This window comes from Tinamus guttatus, unplaced genomic scaffold (genome assembly GCF_059628265.1).
Source record: "Tinamus guttatus ecotype Peru unplaced genomic scaffold, ASM5962826v1 Tinamus_guttatus_pri_ptg000403l, whole genome shotgun sequence".
Classification (NCBI taxonomy): Eukaryota; Metazoa; Chordata; class Aves; order Tinamiformes; family Tinamidae; genus Tinamus; species Tinamus guttatus.
The window spans coordinates 2460398-2482297 of record NW_028288937.1 but is presented as its reverse complement, the minus strand read 5'-3'; the positions used below and the strand labels follow the sequence as shown (position 1 = coordinate 2482297).

The 21900-nt window shown below is 38.9% G+C and overlaps 1 protein-coding gene across 4 annotated transcripts in view; it reads right to left on the bottom strand.

Moving 5' to 3' along the window:
• PLCB4 (phospholipase C beta 4) overlaps positions 1 to 21900 on the bottom strand; it is a 124293-nt gene that overhangs the window by 12179 nt on the left and 90214 nt on the right. For all 4 annotated transcript variants that reach the window (XM_088531291.1, XM_088531293.1, XM_088531292.1 and 1 more), the window contains 6 exons: positions 18514 to 18602; positions 17830 to 17980; positions 17192 to 17241; positions 17008 to 17073; positions 8636 to 8751; positions 4110 to 4185 (listed from right to left, as the gene is read on the bottom strand). In XM_088531291.1, the coding sequence (XP_088387417.1) occupies positions 4110 to 4185; positions 8636 to 8751; positions 17008 to 17073; positions 17192 to 17241; positions 17830 to 17980; positions 18514 to 18602 (548 nt within the window). The remainder of the gene's footprint in view (positions 1 to 4109; positions 4186 to 8635; positions 8752 to 17007; positions 17074 to 17191; positions 17242 to 17829; positions 17981 to 18513; positions 18603 to 21900) is intronic.

Below are 21900 nucleotides of genomic sequence, written 5' to 3'. Positions count from 1 at the left end.
ATTGCTTCACAGAGTAATAGATGTAAACCAACTCTCCTACAATTATTATCCAAAGTAACAAGACTAAATTGACTACATATATGCTCCTGGCTGTACTAACATTATTTTAAAACCGTCTCTGAGTTCACTATGCATTATTTTCCCAAAAACAAAAAAACTAGCAATGGAAAAGATCTAGTTAGTGGGATTTCTCTGAGGACTTAAATACAGTCTTAGATTTTGTGGAGACAATTTTACAAACAGTCAGTTTACAGAGAAATCCAGTATCTAATGCAAGCTGAATCTGAAGATAGGCCACATATCTTTGTTTTATATTCATTAAGTCAGCAGGGGATCTGACAAATATTCTCCTCTTGCTTATCTCCCAGGACTCACAAGAATAATGAGATTAAATTTTTGGAAAGTTCCCAAGCGACAATGCAAAGAAATCTAAATTACTTGAGTTATTATTATAATAATATATTGCACCTAATGATTTAGAAAAGAAGCCAATAGAAAGATATATTTTATTATCCTTTAATAATTATCTTTGGGCATTTTGACAAGCTACCCTGCTTTTCCATAAATGGTATACAAAACGCGTCTCTCAAAAAAAATAAACCTATTTTCAGGTAGTCATTTCAAGTGCTACTATGGTAACCAATAGCATTTGGGCCATCTTCTGTGAAAGCTAAACCTAAATGCTTCAAATCCAAACTGCCACCGCACTGCTCAGAAAGGCAGCGCCTGATGCCCGTATTCCAGGTGTGGGCCCATGGGTGCTCTGCAGCGTGCGGAGCTCTGCGCAGCGCCCTGTGCGTCTCCTCGGCACGGCCAAGGAAGGGTTTGAGAAGCAACAGCCCCCCGGTGCCCTGGGGAGGCTCCTCTGCAGTTTCCCTCCGCAGAGGGCATGGTGCATAACACAGCCGGATTCCTGATGGGTGCAACTTGCTCACTGATCAGGATGACTGCTGCTACCCGAAAGCTGGACTGGCATTTAATTATAACTAAATAAATGCCCCGTATCAAAATAGCTGTGGTCTTCAGCAGAAGCAGTTGGTGGAGAACCACCACGGATTTCCATGGCTGTCATTTTGAGGGGGGGAGCTTGGTAAGACTAATATAGCCCTAATTCATTAAGGTCCTAGAAGGATACCTCCAGCAAAACGAGTCATGCTTAGCATGATCATGTTTAGCAGAGCTGAAACTAGGCCATTGCTGCCATCTTTGGGAAGACTTCCATATATCCTTACACAGGAGCCAACACATGTTTCCTTACATGTATTTGTGACTCAAATTGTCATCCTGCAGAGTGCTCTGACTGCTTGCTCTTGTGTCACTCTTCCATACAGCCTGACACTCGAGCTGGGTGGCTGACTTCAGATTGATTTCAAATGTTAGAAAGTGCAGGGAGTATCAACTTTAGGGACCTGATCCTTATTCGCAGTGGGACCACTTTACACTGCCCTAAGCACAGAGGGGCATTTCAGTAAGTAAAACCCAGTTTGCTTTCAATGGAAGTCTCCTTACACTGTTGATGAAAGGCTCAACAACCTTAGTGTATTTAAGAACCTTGCCTTGCTCTCCTGGTTAGGAAAATGGTGAAACAAATTAATGTATAAACAGTGGAAGCCATGGTGAAAGCAATGTGACTTAGTTGAGAAGAGCTTCTACAAAACCCAAATAAATAGAAGTGAAGAATTAAGGGCATTTTGCAAAAGAATAATGAAATCATTGCTTTTTGAATGTTGACACATACACTACAGAGCAACACAAAAGCAGAAATCCTATAACTCGTGTACACTGATAGCAAAGACCTGTAAGCAGACTTAAGCATGGTGGTTCTTTAAGTATTAGATTTGTGAAGATAGGAAAGAAATATCATAACAAATATGTATACTCATAGATAGATACACTGCTGATATGCTAGTAATTCCAAAATCAGCATGCAGTCCAAGAAGCAGGCATAGGTCCTTTTAAAACAAGTTTTCTCTGAGAGTGGGAGAGAAAAGGATGCTTCTTTCTCTTAAATATCCAATAAGCACCAAGTTTCTTTTCAGGTAGAGCAAGTTATACTCTGGATGAGAAGGATATAAAGTATTTGCCAAACAACAGTTACAAAATTTTAATACCCCATCTGACTCAGATTCAGATGACCTTAGACCTCAAGACCATTAAATAATCTGAAATCCAATCTTGCTGCAGCTCTGTGATACTCCAAAGTTCAAAAGTAGTAAATTGAATGTATGCCCTTTCAATTTATTAGCATTACAGTTAAGATGACTATTTCTGTTGCACTGGGCTGTGCTCTTGTACTTCTTTCCACTGTTAAGGTAGTGTTCTTTTTATCCAGAAGAATCAGAAAAATAAGTGCTAGCTAAGGCTGTCTTTCCTATTCTACAGACTGTGTTTGCAGTCCTGTCCTTTCATCTGTTCCAGCAGGCCTCAGAGACTAATTAAAAGCTTCCACTTGTGCAGCATATATGCAATATGTTTGTTTAGTCACTGTGTTTATGTAGGAATAATCTTTGAAGCAATCTTTGCTTTTTTCTTTTCATCCTCTTCTTGCTTGATGCTGGGACATCTAATGTAGGAGAATAATTTGTGTCTCTTAGCTTAACTGTGCATGATGTACATATGGGGACAATCAAATCCATCTTAGATATTTTATATCAAACTTGGGCTGGAAGAATCTTCATGAGATGAAGACTTCAGCAGGTGAAAAGGTGTGTTCAGAGCTAGAAGTATAAATGCACGTTGTGACACAGAGCTGCACTGAAGGACATGTGCTGTAATTAAAAGTGAATTATGATACCACCTGATATTAAAATCAGTGGACCAAATACTGAGAAATGCTGAACAACTGTTAATTAATCAAACTCCTGCTAACTCAGTGTGATGCATTCAGCATCCCAGAATTTCATCTGATTTAATTGCACCTACCTTCATCTAGGATAGAAGTTAATTTCCCTACGGTCTGGAGCACTGGTTTTCAACCTGTTGCTTGCAGACCTCTAAATGATCTTTGGGACTAAGTCAAAAGGCCCCCACACAGCAAGTGAACAACAGAAATCTGTGAGAATACTAAAATGGTATGTAATGTGGAAAATTTTGATGGACCCTCAGAGAATGAGAAATTGAAAATCACTGACCTAGAGAAAATCACAGAGGCAGATGACTAGCAAAGAAGTATCCAGCACACAGAGGCTTGGAATTTGAAAGGATTTTATGCTTTAGTCTTCAATGCAAATGTCATCCTGAAGTCTGACATGGGAGTGGACAAAAATCAATCTTTTTTTTTCCAGACACAGATTACACTTTAAGGAAAATAGTTTGAAAGGGGGGATTTAAGAAGAACACAGCTCAGAAACTGCATACATTTGTGGAGAGGGAAATATTTATTGGATTTGGAAGACTTGCATGTTCTTTGTGTATAAATCACACATCTTAACTCTGGACTGTCAATGACACAGGTGAGAAGCTGAGAGCACAATGAACAATTTTCTACACAATATAATTTAAAATGAGTTTTGGAGCTTATGTCTGAAGGATTGCCACTAGTGCTCCCTAAAGTTTATTTTTACCAGGAAATGGATTATTTTTTTAAAAGTTGATGATAGAAAGCATGTTTTTCTCCAACTACTCAGAGAAAACAAAGCACCTAATCCTTGAAGAAAAATGCACTAGAAAAGGGGGGGCACTTGCTCAAGAGCAATTTGGACCCCTCCTTCCCTAAGAGAGTCTGGCAAGCATTGAGAATGGTGACAATGATGGAAAATGAAAAAGAAATTTCTTTGCATACATATTTTAGGAGTGTAATTAGCATCTCAATTTCATGTAGCATATTTTTGCTTCTTTATCTTAGCTAAACTGATATAAACGACCAGTTTTGCTTCATGAGGCATGAATATGACAACTCCTTCAATAATTGTTAAAAAGGAAGGAAATTGATGTTGCTTTTCAAATACTTTTTTAAGAAACACTTTTAGATACCCGATTACTCCCATTCTTTTCCACATGTTATTATCGCTAAAATTCATTCATGCGCATCCAAGAAAATTAACTAGCCATTGGGTCTCAAAATCTCTCTTTCAGATGTTGCATGTGTTAAAATTGGCTTGTTTGCTTACCTTAGATTTGTGATCTGATGTTAGTGTCTGAATTTTAATTTCAGTTTCTTTCTTCAATTCAAGACAATTACTTCCTCTAAAAAAAGCAAAATTGCAAATATGTGCCACAAGTTAAACATCTTCCCATCCAGTCAGCTCTTACTAATTAAAATGTGAATCAAAGTTGAAGTGCTGCAGCCTATTGGAATGAAATTATTTCTTCTAGCAATTTATTCACAACTTGCAAAATATTGTTGGATTAACGATCACTCAATTCAAACACCACACAATTAATTCTAGATTGGCCCTGCAATTATTCTGTTGCTGAGAATATGTCAGCATCTCCATTTATGGTACTAGGTCCTTCCTTTCAGGCTTAAAAAACACCTTGCCAAGAGAAAACAGCTTCAGCCTGAAAACTTACAGGCATATTCATGCTATGCTATGATTTTATTTCTGTTTTAAAAGTTGTATTTTTCTACTTTTAAAATTTGAGGCACAGAAAAAGAAGTCATTTGACTTCCCAAGGGGGTTTAGGCATGCTGGATATGGATGTTTATCAAAAATGTAAGCGCCCCTTTGTAGATGAGCAAAACCGAAGGCGCTGTAAAGTAGGGTACTTATTCCCCTTGCAGACAGCTCCGAATCCATTTGGTGTTTCATCTGCCTTGAACAGCAGCAAATCCCCAGGACAGCCCTCACTCCAGCAAGCGGCTGAACACAGCGTGGCCTTGTGCCTGGCTACCTTAATGGGGTTAAATGCAGGGTGCAAAGACCCCAGTGCGGGAGGAAGGCCACATTCCCAGGTAACAAGCTGGTAAAATGGCTGCGGGAGTGTTTATGCTGCAGCTCTCCTGACATGCCAGTGGGCCAGGAGATGGATGACTTCCACCCTTCCCAACAGAATTTCCTTTGCTAAACCCAATTACTGGGGCTGTGCACTGGGTGGGACGCATTCACAGCAAAACAATTCCTTTGCAGCAGCAAGAGGAATTCCAATTACTGCCTCACTGAAGTCAATAAATCCTCACAGATGGGGCTGACAAAGCACTATCCTTCAACAATCTTCTCATTCCCTTTTTTGCAGTGAAGGATTTTTAGAACAAAACACAACTTTATACAGTGGAAGAAGTCTTAGGCCTTTGGTTTGGAATAATACAATATATTTAGTGGAACCTATTTTAACAATTTAGTAACAATTCAGATACCAGATCAGTTCAGATGTGAGACTGTTCACTGACGTAAACCGGTATAACTCTACTGAGTGAAGCTACACTCATTTCAACACCTCATGCTGGCCCTAATAAGAACGCTATTGCTTGACTGCAGTAACATTAATCCGTTAGCTCTAGAAAAGGAGATTTATGAAACTATAACATGTTGTCTAAATCCTATTTTAATATCAAAGTACTACTAAACTTAGGGAAATTAGCAGAAAGCTTTATCATCAAATATTTCCAGGAAAGTCCTTGCTGAAAATAGTAGTGTGATTTGCCTTGTGTTCCCATGGGCCACCATGAGGATTAATGATTCATTTTCTGGTCATAGCAAGAAAATTCCTGTAGAGATTTTTAATATTCTTTTGACACTTTGAAAGTAACATAAAGCCACAGAGACAGGCTCTGACCACGGTTACATCTGCCTGAAAAAATAGTTGCAAAGAAACTGTCTGTTTTGCATGCACATACCTGAGATCAGAGCCTGGCTATGATTTATATGACATATTTTACTTAGATATATTTTACTCCAGACTGGTCCAATTAAAAATCCCACCAATCTTTCCCAAATCCCAGTGATCAGAACACCCAGGAGATCCCTTCTTTGGCAATGCAGCTCTTCTTATGTCAGAAGAAAACGCCAAGGCAGGCTTCCCCTAACTAGGATTGCCCATGACTGCACTGACATAGTTCTCTCCAGCTTAAACTGCCAAGCTGCAGCTGAGAATAAATGCCTACAAATAGCCCAAACGATGTCACATGCCCACATTCATAGGCACAAACATACAGAGACTTTAATTCCTGCACAGCCCTGATCAATCAGAGGTGCCTCTGATGGTCCCTCAGCCCCGTTTGAGGGTGGGAGCACGAGTGTGCCCATGCCCATAGGCCTCTCACAGATTTATGGGCATGTGCAGCATTTGAGGTGTACTACAGAAACAGTGTCGGGACCAAAATCCTGTCCATCTGGTAGCAAATTAGTACATGATTAAAAATTTTGCTTTGCAGAACATTACGCATGCGACATTTGTCACACCATGTGGCAGAAACATACCACAGAAAGCTGCACGACAGTATCAGAAAAGACTCCCTCATACACTTGTCAGAACGACCTTTTTTAGGAAGTACCTGGTAGATCCAATACAAATGTCTTAAAGACATATTTTGCATTCGCTTTTACAGCTTTTATTGCTTGCAAAGGCTCTAAAAGGATATCCAAGGAAATGGAACTTGTTCTGTATTCACTGAACGCTGCGTCCCTCATTTAGTAGTGCATTTCTGCTCAGCAGAGTGTTAAGTCTCAGCCAACATGTTCACATTTACCCATGTCCTTAAATACCCTCCACTACAGTGCAGCACCACCAGTGAAGCAAGTGCCTAAGCACCTTGCTGAGCGGTGTCAGAGAAGCACACAGTGAACTCTGAAAGAAATCTTTAAAATATTTTGGTAAGCAATTAAAAAGTGTTGATACAGAAAGGCTGTGTTGATTGCCTAATTGGTTAATTAGACACCAACAGTTATCTTTGCTCATCAGAAGACTGACTGCTTTGGAGTCCATGGAAAGTGTGGAATTGGACTGAGGAACAAGCTGATGGCTGCGTATTCTATCTACCTCTAGAGCAACAATTTGAAACTTTTATTTTATTTTTTTCTGATAATTTGAAATTCTCATAGAGTCTTTGGAGTTCATGTGAAAAAATGATTTAAAAAATTAAGGGAAGATATTATTACAAGCATCAAACAAAATAAGGCAAAACTGGGAATCAGACAGACGATCTTTCTACTGGTTCCACTCTGCGGTTATTCTGGAGAGCACTGGCACAAAGGGCTCCCCACTTCTTGCCACAGAGGGATAGCCGTTCCCACCTTTACCTCTCGGACATACCTTCATCTGCTGCTTTGCCAAGGGAAGCAGATGCACCAGCCGCTTCCCAGGCTGGCAGGAGTATTGGTTCATGACTCTTCCCGGTAGGAGCAGAGCACTGGGAAGCTTTGTAGCTTTGCTCCCCTCAAGATAATCATGTCCAGGGCTCAGTTTGCTGCCACTATAGCAAATACTCTGGCTTTAATCATAAATCCAGCTCTCCATTGCTATATCAATAGTTCTGTGCTGTGCTATATTCAATGGAAACTGAACCCAAGCCAGAATAAATTAATTTGGCCTATAGTTGATCCTTCTCTGTTTGGAGAGAGAGTCATTTTTTGGAGGAAAGTACTTTGAGTATAAGTATTTAGGTGTTTATGGTTCTCCTTTCTTGGGAGAAGCAAAGCAAAACAAAACAGGTTTTGAAGAGCTGTGTGACCTTTCATAATTTAATTGGGAGAACTCTCCTTACTTTGCTTACTTCACACAGCTCTATTTCTGTTCTATTGCGAGTTTCCAACACACACAACCAATTATTAAAAAACACTAATTCCAAATCATTTATAAAGCAAATAAAATATTTATGAAATAACTCAATATCTAAAATGCATCTATTTTCAGTTTTCAGTGAGTGAGGGTGCTGCCAGATGCTAGCAATATGCAATTAAGGCTAAAGACTAAAACTAAATAAAGCAACCCCTGCTTAGGTCACAGGCTATATTGTATAAACTGCTGTCTCAAGAATATGCCAAAGTGTGAACAGAAGAAAGTGTTGCCAGATTAAATGTCAGCAACAATGCAATGCAGAACATGCTACATAAAGCTATATGGGACTGCAAGGGGGACATGTTATTAAAGACATTGGTATGTTCCAGGAACATTTCTGAGATGATTAAGAAAGACACACAGATAATGACCCAGGTCTTCAGCTAGTGCAAACGCAAGTGTATTGTGAAGGGAAAGGAGTAATAGTGATAATTTATTCCTTCTGTGGATCTGAAGAAGCTCTTGCGTTATAAAGAAACTTTACATTGACAACATGGAAGAACTATGTTATTCTGCAACATTCATGATTTAGAAGCTGTATTTTTCACAAAAGCAATTATTGCTTCCTTCTGGCCATTAGAGCAATGCAGGACCTGCATCTGCTCTCACCAAGCACAGCGGTAACATTCCCTAGGGAATGCAGTGAGACCAGATCAGACCACAGAAATGAAAATTTGAGACAACCCCTTGGGTTTTTGCGTTTCACACATTGAGAGAGTAGAAGACTGCAGAAGTGAGTACAACATTAATGGCCAATTGCTAGAGCATTCAAGCAGCTCAAACTCTGTTTGATATAAGGATGCTGGTTCAAGCTGCAGTTAAGTTTTATCTGAATGACCTTTCTATGAAGGCTCTATTCCAGACCGCAAAAACATAAAATCTATTTTAAGTCTAAAAAAAAATTAAAGTAATATCTTACCCCTTCTTCTTGATTGCCTTCTCTAACATTTTCTCGTAAGATACCTTTTCTTTATCATATTGTGCCACTACTTTGTCAATTTGTGTGCAGTGCAACTTCTGCATAGCGCTGTGCTCCTGGAAAACAGTAGGACCTTACAATTAGGTTGCTGGATTTTTAGTTTAGTTTTCTTACAGCGTAAAAATATCGGTGTATGAACAGAAAACTTTGACAATGGAATTTAATCTCATTTAGCCACCTGGTTCCAGCTTTCCACCATAATCACTAAAAGCATTCTCCCTAGTTTGGATTTTCATAAAATTTTTTGTTTGGTCATAAAAACATGTTATGTGGTGACCTTAAAACAAAAAATGATGGGAAAAAAATACCAACTGTACTATCTACTCAATCTTCCTTTTGAATAAGTCTCCATTTAAGTGCAAAGTAAAAAAAAAAAAAATCATATTTACAAATTCAGATCATACCACATAAAGCTTCTGAACCCAGTAGGGAAAAAAAGTCATCCCAACCCCCTTCCTCTACATATCTCAACAAATGCAATGCTAGCCCTTTGGCCACTGCAAATCTAGTAGTTTCAGGTTACTAAAATAGCTAAAAACCAATAAAATTATTAAAAACTGATAGTCTGAATAGGTGGCCCATGACCTCTGATGATGGCTCGAATCTTATCATAAGAAATTCCATCATGTTGCAGAGCACCTCCCTTTGCAAGACCTCCACAATATGACCTGCGGCTGCTGCAAATAACCATTGGCCTTTTTCTTCTTAACTGTAAGCCCTGGAACAGGCTGCCCAGAGAAGTTGTGGAGTCTCCTTCTCTGGAGATCTTCAAAACCTGCTTGGACACAGTCCTGTGCCACGTGACCCTGTGTGTGCAGGGGGGTTGGACTAGATGCTCTCTAAAGGTCTCTTCCAACCTTAAGGATTCTATGATTCTTCTTGGCAGCACAACATATGCTGACACACTGGGTGTACAGGCCTACCTGTGAGGTATTTCACATCAGTGCAAGCCTGCTCTAATTACTACAGTCACACGCTTTACACTGGTGAAGTGCCAGAAGAGGCTATCGATGGAAAGGCAGGAAAGAACTCTCCTCATGGGGAAAAGATGAACACGCAAGTTGGCTCTAACAAACCCATCGCTCCTTCCCATTGCAGGACTGCATGAGAATAACACTTCCCATTTAGTGCTTTCATGTAGACTTTACTATAGAACCTGACTTTGTATTCTCTTTGTCAGGAAAGCTACTTATAATATGCAAATATTTAACTACCACTGAGAAGACGAAAAAGTGAATTTACATTATAATAGAAAAAAAAAAGAATTAATAAACAACAACCATTTTATTAATATATTATTTCTCATCATTTTATCTAATTGTGACAAAAGCCTCATATTAATTAATATGGCTTCGAACCAGGACTTTATCTCTATTTTGTTTTAGAGCTCATTTTGAATCTGTGCTACACTTTCCATTCTAATGCTCTTTTGTTATTATTTTCTATACATCTGTGTTTGCCTTATCACTGTTTCTTCCTCTAAAAATACTAATTAGAGACTTCTACGTTCACTTTTACCAAAGCAGTAACATAAATGTTGCAATGGCTTTAAAAGCGAGCATTAGGATGTACCCGAGTGTTCCAACACCTGCTAAGCCCTCCTCCAGGGAACACTGCAGCTTCCCAGTTTGGTATTTCGAAGCACAAACTGAGCTTTCTGTTCTGCAGAGGATTTAAAAGGAAACAAAAAGGCTCCACCAACATCAGAAACGGGCCAACTTCACTAGGGAATAACTACCCTGATTAACCATGTAGGTGAAAATACGGGCAGTGGGAAGAATGATGTAAGCTTGACAGCACTGGGAAGCCACAGGTGAGCTGGCTGATGGAATCTAATTGCTCACAATACGTACTTGCCCCCAGATGAACAGAACAACACAGTACAAAGTCTGAGCCATCTGTATGCCCATGTGGCACTTAGGGATAATCTGAGAGGAAAAAAAGAGTACCTGCTTTTACCTCAGCACAACCATGGCTTAAGACCCATTTCTGGATCACAAGCCTGTTGTAACCTTCTGTAGAGCCTCACCTGTACTGCCACTGCCCACAGACAACTCTTCATATTATAAGTGAAACGTATATACTGTGGTCCCCCACTCCACCCCTGGTCTGCCTCACCATCTTGTTCATTCAACACTTACTTGTTGGAGTACTTGTATGCACAGAACTGAAAAAGGAAGACGTGCTACTGGCAACCAGCGAGTATTAGGTACAAAGAGTCCTTGAGTCAAGACCCAAAGATCATGGGTTCCTTGAGTTATACGACCTCCAAACGCTCATTAAAATGGCTTGGCTGATGTAAGTTTGATTTTATCTCTAAGTTCAAAGGAAAATTCATTACGACTAGCTGTTGCACCCAGAACTTGTCACAATTCTGTGAAATACTGGTGCTTTGATAGCATCTTGAAACACCCTGAGCATAATTTGTTTTCAGGCGCAAACAAGTTGCAGATGTAAAAATGTTCCACATTGATTTAGAATATATTCACAAGTAAAACTCCTCCACTAGATCTCAGGTTCACATTGCCTTAATTCCACTGCATTTAAATTTGAAATTTCAATCCATCTTTATTTTTTACATAGATATATTCAGAAGCGATATGCAGAAATCATCATATTATGAACTGAAGCCATAGTTCATCTGGGGCTCTGGAAGGGCAAAAAAGGATATAAGATTCAAGTCACAGCAAGATTCTCCAGCAGAAAACTATAGTTCCATGAAAAGGAAAAAAATCCCATCATTTATTATTATATTATTAAATATATCATAATAAATATTATTATTATATACTATTAAGGAGAACAGGAAATAAGCCTTTCTGATACAAATTCACTGCAGTGTGAATTATCTAAAATATCACGAACACTCCTGTGCACAACTACCAATCAAAGACTGGAGAATCCTCTTTACAGATTGTGAGAATGAGAAAAGTAAGTATAAAAACCTATCAATTCTGAATCAACAATCATTTTTGCAGAATTTAATTCATCTAGAGCCACAGAATGTTTTGCACTGGGGCTTTTACAGTGGGAAAGGATTATTTTTCCAGTTGCTGTTTTTACTAGGCATGAATTCAAACAGCACGCACATCCAGTGTCAATGTAAATGTGCAGGAGATCTCTCTGGGATTCATCTTCTTGAGTGGTAATTATGCGGTTCTGGCTAGCGACTATGGCCATATTAAACTGCTTAAAGGAACACTTGAGAATATCACCTTCTTGTCTGAAACTGCTAGAGCCATGCATCACAAGATCTCATAGGGAATATATCAAGATAATCCCTCATTATCCTGCTGCCTCTTCTGCCTAATCCAAAGGGCACAAAAACTATGCAACATCCTTGCAACAGATTAAAATTCAGTAGTGGTCCTCAGAGGCAGGCTGCTAATACATGAATTCACTGGCAAAGACTCCTGTGTACATGTGCAACCTCCTACTATTGTAATCCATACACCTGTGATACCCCCCAAGCTCATTTACTCATACTACACTCAAGATCTAACCTGATGAAAAAATAAAAGAAAAAAACAGCAGATATCATTCAGAGACATCAGCCCTTGTGCAGTTCCAGGGTGTCACTCATTGCAGGAGATAAACATTTCTTTGAGGACTGCAGAAAGAAAATGTTTCACAGTGTAAATACCGTTATGAATGCACTGTCTAAAGATAAACACTTCTGCTTATTGCTGGCTGGACATACCATTTTAAAATGACCAAAAGTAGAGGTTACCACACCTAAGATTCAAAATTAAGTTGTTCCTATTTTTTTTATTTTTATGTATATGGTGGCAATTGAACACATTTGCCATGGTTACAAAGTGGCAAGTAAAGCCAAAAAAAAAGCCAAGCAAAATGAATACTGTAGCGTATGAGGCTGACCGCTTGCAAGTTAACTACCACTACAGAAGTATTCATTCTTGTCTACTGGCAAAAAAAAAAAAGGGGATTTCAGAAGTGATATAATTCGGTCTACCACAAAATACAAAGAACTGCAAAAATGTGTATCTTTTCCACAACAACGTATACAAGTTATTAAATAATAATCTGGTTTAAAAGAATATAAATGAAGCCTTTTAGGAGTCTTTTCTACAGTGCTGCCTACTGAAGTTCAAAAGCTGCATTTTACATCTCTGGATTTAAAACAAACCCATGAAGAAAAAAATATCTTTGTTGTTTCCTATATTTCTGAAGATTTTGCTGCTACCACCTTACTGTCACTTAAATAAAGGCAGTATTACAGACGTGGAAGAACACACTCCATACATAGGCAAACAGTTTCAAGTGTCAGACAATAATGTGATGAAATTTGCCACTCTTGACAAAATCCAAGAGGTCTGGCCATTCTGCTGTAAGTACCAGTTCCTAAACCCCACAGATTCTTGTGACACCTCAGTAAGCTCAAGCAATGAGATAATACTGCCAATTATTTCTCTAGAGGCAAGGTTTTTTTTTCCAAATTCCCTTTGTGAAGTTGAGGTTTGCTGAGAAAACTCACTTCTCTTCTTGATAGACAACATAAGCTTTTTTTTTCCTGTCCTGTCCCATCCCTTTGGACCAGTTTTGTTTAGCATGCAACATATGACAAAGAGCATTCACTAGCAATTAATGGCAAAGATTTACACGGAATCCTTAAAACATTTTTTCCCCTAAAAACACTGTTTTTCTCATGGTGTAATGAAAGATATCTGTGTTAACTTCCCATTCCTTGGCTTTTTCCCCCATTCTTTGCAGTAGTGACAAATGGATATTTGTTTCTTCCTGTGACCTGCCTTATTCTTTGCCGTGACGTTAGGTGACACTGGTTCACCAGGCAGTGAATGTGCCGAGGTAGCGATCAGGTCTGTGCTGGACGAGCAATCACCTATTCCTTATGAATCCCAAGACAAAACAGCAACAACCACACAACCTCTGTCAGACTAATGCAGACCTTCCTCTTCAGGGGCTACAAGATGTTTTCTTGTGGCCTCCCCCAATTTCAGCGCCCTTGCTCCTCAGCCACACCACCAATTGAGCAGATTTGGTTCAAAAACTGAGTCAGAAGCAATAGCTAAGTTACAGAACAGAACTGCTGCTTCTGAAACAGAGACCCTACACTTGCATACTGAAACTGAAGCTGGTATGAAATACTGGTGCTATGGTATTTCACTACAGATTGTCCTGCTTCTCATTTCTACTTGCTTTATGATTCCCTTACAACTTCTCCCTATTTCTCAGTAAGTTTTTTATTTTCTCTAAATTACTACTTTATTTACCTACATGGCACCACTTCTTTCAACTGTAATACCCTCTATATACACACACAACTGCACAAACATGGCACGCAATGACTTCATTTATGCCGATTTTGTTATTTGAAAAGAATATTAATAAATACTGAAGTCAGTGATCATTCACACTTAAAAATTGAGAAACATTGCTATTGAGTGCAATATTAGCACTGATGTGAAGGAGAGGGATAACTGATTAATACTGGTTAAAGGCAAGGGTTTAACCTCCTCCTAACACAGACATCTTTCTTCTAGGTCTCCTGAAGGGGGGGTAACCTCTGCATTACACTTCTCCTGTATTCATCGCACTGAGATGGAAAAATGACCATGGTATTACACCACAGGGACCCAGCAAGCAGAGCCACTATTCCTAAAGCCCTAGCTGACTAAGCCGCAGTGAAATTACTGGGCTTATAACCTCTTGGGTACCATGGACTTATTTTCCCACTGAGCCTTCTGCTTTGGAAGGTTGTCCATCTTCCCTAACAGCACCAGGGGCACTGACTCCGTATCACTGCCGGAGCAGATGTATTTCTGGCATCTAATTTGGAAATGCAATGTCTGTAACAGTCACATACCTCAGTGAAACAGAGACTGACAACACCACGTGCCTTCTTGCTACACAACAACTAACCTCTGTGAGTGAGCGTTTCAGTGGAGCTGCTAACACTGCCCTGCACTCAGGGGATGCAGTCAGTAACGGGAACGTTTCTGCTGCTGCTTTCCCCAGCTTGCTCTGCACAGCCTTACCAGATCAGCTCCTACGCTGGTTAGATCAGAGCTCCTTTCTCCCTGACCTCTCTCTTCCACTCTTGCATGCCTACCCCTACTTGTCAGCCTGTCTTTAGCCCCTGCTTTAAATCCTTGGCTTTCTGGTATCTGAGTGTTTTTATAATTGATACTGTCCACCTTTAATCTTCTTCCTCTTTCATCATTTGCACCCAGGGATCTTACAGAATCAGCAGGCACTGTGTCTGGCCCAGGTGCTCCCCAGGCTGCCAGTGTCCACTGGTTTAGGGCAGTGGGAAACTCTTCTTCAAAAGCTCCTGCTGCAGGAAGGGTGTTAGACAGCGGCACAGCTATGACACTCTGAGGACTGGGCACAACAGTCCTCTCAGCATCTCCACAAATCTTTTCCAAAGCTAGCCCAAGCTCCAAACTTTGATCACACTTCTGTACTCTGCACTATCATCATTCAGGGGAAGGAGCTTAGAGTGGCATAACAAGATAACTCTTGACCACAACGTAGTTGACCCATTCCACACAGGGACAACAGGTGTATTGGTAGATACCAGTCTTCACCTGTCAGAACTGGGCTTCATTTTTAATTCTTTTAAAGCCAATAATTCACTCTACCTATACATAGACTTTCTGAAGCTGATCAAAGATGACTGCAGAGCCCTTCTGCGCCCTCCCAGATGACAACATGCAGTACAAGAAGTGGTGAGTACTGAGTACTTTCCTAAGATCATCTGTAAACTAATAGAACCAAACTTTTCAGATTTTCCTCTTCAATCTGGAAAGTCATCCTTACCTGGAGGCAAGCACTCCTCCGTTGTTAGTACAGACTTGCACTCACTCAGTTGGTACTTTAAGATAGCATAACACAGGCTGGCTCAGAGCTAAAATAGCTGGAGCTAATGCAGGAAGCTCTTAGGAGTGCCCAGCATCTTTAGACTGTCTGGTAATTTCCTCCCAGATTAGAGGAAATAAGTGCAAGTCTGAATAGATGGATCATTTTTTAACATTAGCAAGAGCACAGTCTTGACTGAGATATCCTTAAAGTGCCAGGCGAAAAATGTATAAAAATGTATCAAAACTACTTATCACTGAGTATGGCTTTTCCCTATGCAACCATGGTAGCACTTTCACTTGCAAAAAAGTTGCTGCAGCTTACTGGGGGATACTGTCCAGAGAGAGAAAAAACAGTCTTTATGAATGAGAAGTCTTCTAAAACATCAATCCCATAAGGGTCTAGAAGCAGCTCAAGGCACAACTCAGTGAACAATCCATACCTGTAAGCTATTCACAGCTCCCATCATTATGGGGCATTTTTTTTTAACTTTGATGTCAACTTTCCTTTGAGCATGGGCTTTGCACACACCTAAAATGGAGAAATTGCTGATTTCCCTTCTGTATAGAGTCAGTAACGAGTCTAAAATTCAACCACCTAATTTTGTTACACTACTTTGAACATGAAGAGCTTCATGGAAGAAGTGCTGACCATAGCAAGTAATTTCTTCATACTTCATTGCACAGACATACAGTCCCAAACCAAACAAGAGCAATGCAAATAAACACGAGGACTGAAATGAAAAAGGCACAGGCAACTATATCAGGTCAAATCTGCAATGAAAATGACCCCTCTGACAAGAAATTCTAGTGCATTAAAGAAACAAGAAAATAACTCACAAAGAGCCCAGAATGGATTGAATGAGGTTTCCAAATGAGGTGAAATTGAGAGCTTAGATATTTTCTTCACCTGTTATGTCCCTTTTTTGAACAAGTGTAGTGGTTTCGTAATGATTATGGACAGGAGAAAATTGGTTGCAATTTTTCTAATGTAGAGTATATTTGTGTTGCATTTAGAACACCACTTCCAACAGTACCAAGCAAAAGGCTAACTATAGTTTGGCAAGTATACAAACAAGCAAAGAGGAACAGAGCCCCTCACTTTTAAGTTACGTGTTCCATTTCTGCCTGGCAATTCTGCAGTCTCCCTAGTGCCTGCCCTGGTTGCAGCACCTTCTCACATCATTATGCCTTTTCCCAGCTGCTCGTTAATATGTCATGCAACCCAGAGCTAGGATGAGTGTTGATGGGTCAAAGAAAAGTGCACTGGAACTTTGGGGAGACATACGAACAGTTGCTAAAGAGAATTTGCTTACTGGAGCATGTTTCAGCACATTTAAAATACCCATGCCTTCCTTGTTGGTCCACTGTTCCTTAGTTTTTCCATTTACTTTAGAGCTGTCTGTGCTGCATGTTTTTTTTTTTTTTTTTTCCCAGCACAGTGTTTTGCTCAGAGAACTCTAATAGTCATACCTTGGCATGTTTCTTCTTTAAGGCATTTAGCTCTTTCTGCTGCTTCTTTAAATGCTTTATGTAAGCCTAGAAAAAGAGAAGTTGGATCAATTTTTCTGTGGATGTCCTGACTTGTAACCATATAAAATTCTGACTATTGAAAACAATTAGAAACACATGTTGAAAAGCTTGTGTTCATATTTACCTTCATTTGCTTTAAATCTTCTATCTTCACTTGAGGAATAAGGTCTATACCTAGGAAGGTATTGGTATAGATTACCTAAACTTCATAAATAAATTTTTTCAATTCTGATTTACCCCAGAAATCTATATTTAAATTATTAATTAATGCTTTTCACAGCATAAAAAAATCACTACTCAGACCCAAACCACACAATGAAAACATTTCTAACTGTTGTGAAATCGCCATGGAATCTGATGAATTCTAAATATTTTTAATTACTTAAATCTGCAACTCTGTCAACATATTTGTGGAGGGGATTTTTTTTTTTTGTGGCCTATATCAGAAAACAGTCATTCCTATTGGCCTGCATCCAGACCTCTACTCCCAGAGTCACACAGGTTGCTACTATCAGCTAGCTCTGTACAGCTATATAGAGGTCGCTTAATAAAATAAAGCTGTGTTGGCTTTATGCAGTCATTTGGATAATAAAAAAGAAAACTATCTGCAAGTAGACAAAGGCCACTTAAAAAAAAAAAAGGAAAGAAAAGGAAAAGGTCATATTTTAAGAGAACTAAGAATGAATAGAACTGCAAGACTTCTTTTCCATGACTTCCCGAATTACTTGAGAACTGGGAGAATTGCACATGATTTTCACCTACCTTTCTTCGTCTCGGTCCCAGACCCTGAGCCAGCAGTTGTACTTGGTCGAAGTTCGGAGCTACTCTGAGGAGTCACATTTGCTTTGGCATTATTGGCTTTGCCTTTCCGATCATTCTTTGAAGTGTCATTTGGTACATCAGCTATATCACTCTGGAAGAAGTATTCACATTGTAATAAAACAAATGCAGTTTTATCAGTAGTACAAAAATTGGGGGATGGGAAATTTATGAACTTGTCTACTTCTAAATAATTCTGAAAGCTGCAACATAGTTTTGGACAACACTATGCTCAATAAAGTATTGGTAACCCATTTTAAATAGTTAAATGCTAGAGCTGGGCTACTTTCTCATTTCTAATTCTAAAGGATGTGTTATCATGACCTGGGAAAATTCAGCCAGTGAATGGTATCTCCATACGTGCATTGACATATGCTAATGCATTTCAGAGTATACTGAAGAAGATTATATCTGAAAATGAGAAATGATGAGGTAACAAGCATTGATGGGAGAAGAGACCAGTTTAGTTAGAAACAAACAAATCCAAATTCAAACCAAGGAACCAAACTCAGTCTTTTACTGACAAAACCTTTTGTAACCTACATTTTGCATCCTCCATTATAAAAAAAATATATGTAATATGAACATAAATCATTGTGGCTGTTTTTGTCATAAAGTTTTACTTACAGTTTCAATACCCATAGCTCTCATTTGGTCTGCTCTTTTTTCTGTGATAGACAAAAATTTCTTTGGATCTGACAAAGCATCCACAATATCTGCAAAACAAAACCAAACAATGCATTATTCTGTGGCTGTTTTATGAGCCATGCTTTGCAATCATTGTAGAAATGCTCAGTTTTTTCCCTTGGTTCAGCCAAAAAAGCTGAAGAGTTGTTTCTGAGGGATGGCTAAAACACGAAGGTAAATACCCTTCTGACACCTTGAACACAGAGTCAACGGAAAGCAGTGGTGCCCCAGTATCAGGGGCCACCCACAACTATTCCATAAGCAAGAACTACTTACTCATCCTGTATTTGTATAGTCATAGGCTGTTGGAAGCTATTACTCCAGATTTTTTTGTATCTGTGTGATCAGACAAAGTTATGTTTGCAGATGCATATTTCCTCTACTCTGCCTAAGTAACTAAATAAAATCCCTTTCCTACAAGTAGTCCCTTTTCTTTGATTTACACAAAATAATGAAATCAACAACATCCCAGTCTCTCTTTATTTTTAGAGTAAAATCCAATGTTACCATGCATTGTGTCCCATGCTGGTGGAGGAGTCTACAGAGGACAGATTGGTGATTGTTTTTGCTTGTTAGCAAATTGCCTGAACTGCAACCTTCGCTAGCTCCAATAAAATCAGAAGCAAGGCCACTAAGGTCACTGCAAAACTGGTACAAAGTCAGAATAAAGCCTCAAGAACAAGAATGGAATTTCTATCTGTTTTTTCCTGCTGGAGTGTGAGAAAAATTTTTAAAATTAAATAAATAATTGCATTGTGTAAGCTTAACCACATGGATTATATAATGTGTATTATAGAGTGATAAACATGCAAGTATAAGTTTACAGGAAGACAGAAAGGTGACTCTTTTAACTGTATAATGAATAATCTCTTTTCAAGGCTAACTTCAAAACCATCTCAAGAGAATTCACAGAAGCAGACCCTTCCATGAAACAAAGTGATTTTACAAATTAAAATGACTTAGTATTTACAGTCACAATGTATTCAGAGACCAGAGCAGCAATCTGTTTTGTGGATCTCTTGGAAACTTTAACTGCAGTATTGTGGACACAAGGGTCTCTGGTCTGAGTTATAGGTTCTCCTGTCAAAGCGGTAACTTAAGGAAGCTGTAGCCCAACTCAACATTCACTACCAAATACATTGTGTAATTAACTCGGGCTTTTGTCAGGACCATTATGGGGATGTGGATGGTGATTCATGTGCAAGGAATCTTTCTTTTTACAGAATGGTGTAAAGCCCTATTTCAGCTTCTTACATGCAAAAAATAAACATTTTGCATCCTTATATTCTGAAGACTGCCTCACTGGTGGAACAGGCCATCACTTCTGCAGTGACGGTTCTGACAACTGTAACATTCATGAGCATTAAAATTTTGCCCATTTTCATGCTGTATTTTCAGGCATTTTCAAAACTAGCTTACTATGATGCCAGACAGAGAAGCTGGCCCATTGACCAGGTCTGCAAAATCTACCCAACCTATTAAAAGCTTTGGAAATAAACTTGCCATCCTTCACATGCAAACTGTGGTTTGGCCTAAATTATTCTGTGAAATGATCTTCAGAAATCTGAAATGATCTTTAGAAATCATTGGACATACCGCTGAAGCAAAAAAAAAGATAGACTGGACTCTAATTCCCATCAAAATTGCCTCAAATACCATTTATTAGCTTTACATATTTCTTTATCTACCCAAAACAGATTGTCTCTACTGTGGTTCCTCAACGACCTGTTCTCTCTCTCTCTTACAAAACTGTATTTCATACACATGTAACATGGGTAGAATTTATTTTTAGACATAGTATGGCCCTGTAGCCTGTAACTGACTATTTCCTCTAGCCTAGTGAGCAAGTTTTCTGTCCTTGACTCCAATTCTTCAATGAAAATCCACGACTAATGTGATGTGTGTTTGAAAATAGTACCTGATTATCATGAACGTCCCAGTAGAAATGACTATTATGTTGAGGAGAGCGAGGTCTCTGTGAATTGTGTTACTAACTAAGTACATCATCAAAGGCTCAGCATTTCTACGTGGGAAGTGACTCATCACTGCTTCTGACATTGTCATTTGGCCCCTGCTTACGTTTTTCTTCCTCCCAAGTGAGGTAAAGTGGAAGGGGATTCTTAGCACTTTCTAAAAGGAGCCAGGTTAAATATAAAACTAGCAAAATCATAGGATGAGTTTATTACAGAGGACTCTAACCACTACTCTAAGTAGCAGTGATTAATGACATACAGGTTTGTTTCTCTGGAAAATGCAATTTCATTTGTGTTAATTTCCACTGGTATTGTATTGGGAAATGAGTAAGGGCTGCAGATAAATGACAAAAAGTTACTGTATCATTTGAAAACTAAAATTATGCATATTTTAAAGCCTTCAGTGCAGCAAATATTCTGAGCTGATGTTAGTTCTTAAAACTTATTAAAAAAAAAAAAAAAGAAAAAGGAGCAGGTAGCTGATGAATTGAGTTGTACCCTCCTAAAGATCTGTTGAAACAATCATGGAGATTGTTAACGATAGCTCATAAATGAATGAGGTGCTCTGCTGCAGATGCTGCCGAAGTACTTATCAACACATGCCAAGAGAATATTAATGAGTCCACCTGAGTGTCAAAAGATGTCTCACAGTTGTTCAGGTTGTTGTTCTGTATTGATGAGAAAAATACAAGTATCACATCAAAACTATCTGGGGTTGGGAGAGGAGAATTAATAATAGAACTCATTTAGTTCATATTGACAAGGAGCCTGTTTTTCCCAGCATTGATGGTAAGCTATTACAACTAGTTTCCTTATCCTAGTAGCAATTTACTGTAATTATAAAGGTATTTAGGGGGAGAATTGTTTTTCTGTATCCTCAGATCTAACAGATAAACCATCTTTAGTGATGCTGAAAATGTAGTCGATCGACCAATACTGAGCCGCGCACAATTTGCAAATTCTAAATCAATATTCAAACTCTGTTTGAAAAAAAACATCTTTCATATCTGAATTTGTGCAATGCATTTAAAATAAATTCCTATTGAACAACACTCAGTATATTTAGTGGCGTGAATCCACCCACACCCTGCTAAGCCCAATTTCAACTTCTAGATAAAGCATGGTATCACTCAGAAAAGAAGTCAATACCAATTCAGAAGCATGTACCTAATTTAAAAAAAAAACACTTTTAGTGAGTCACTTATTGTCAAAAGTTTTATTTCAGAAACGAATTAAAGCACATTCTCAGCTGCGTCCGTTAGATTCATGTTTTAGCTCCTGTCCTGAGAATCTTAAGTTTATGCAGACGCTTGTATCTGCCCTGAGTTGAAGTGTCTGATGTTGTGTAGTCTAG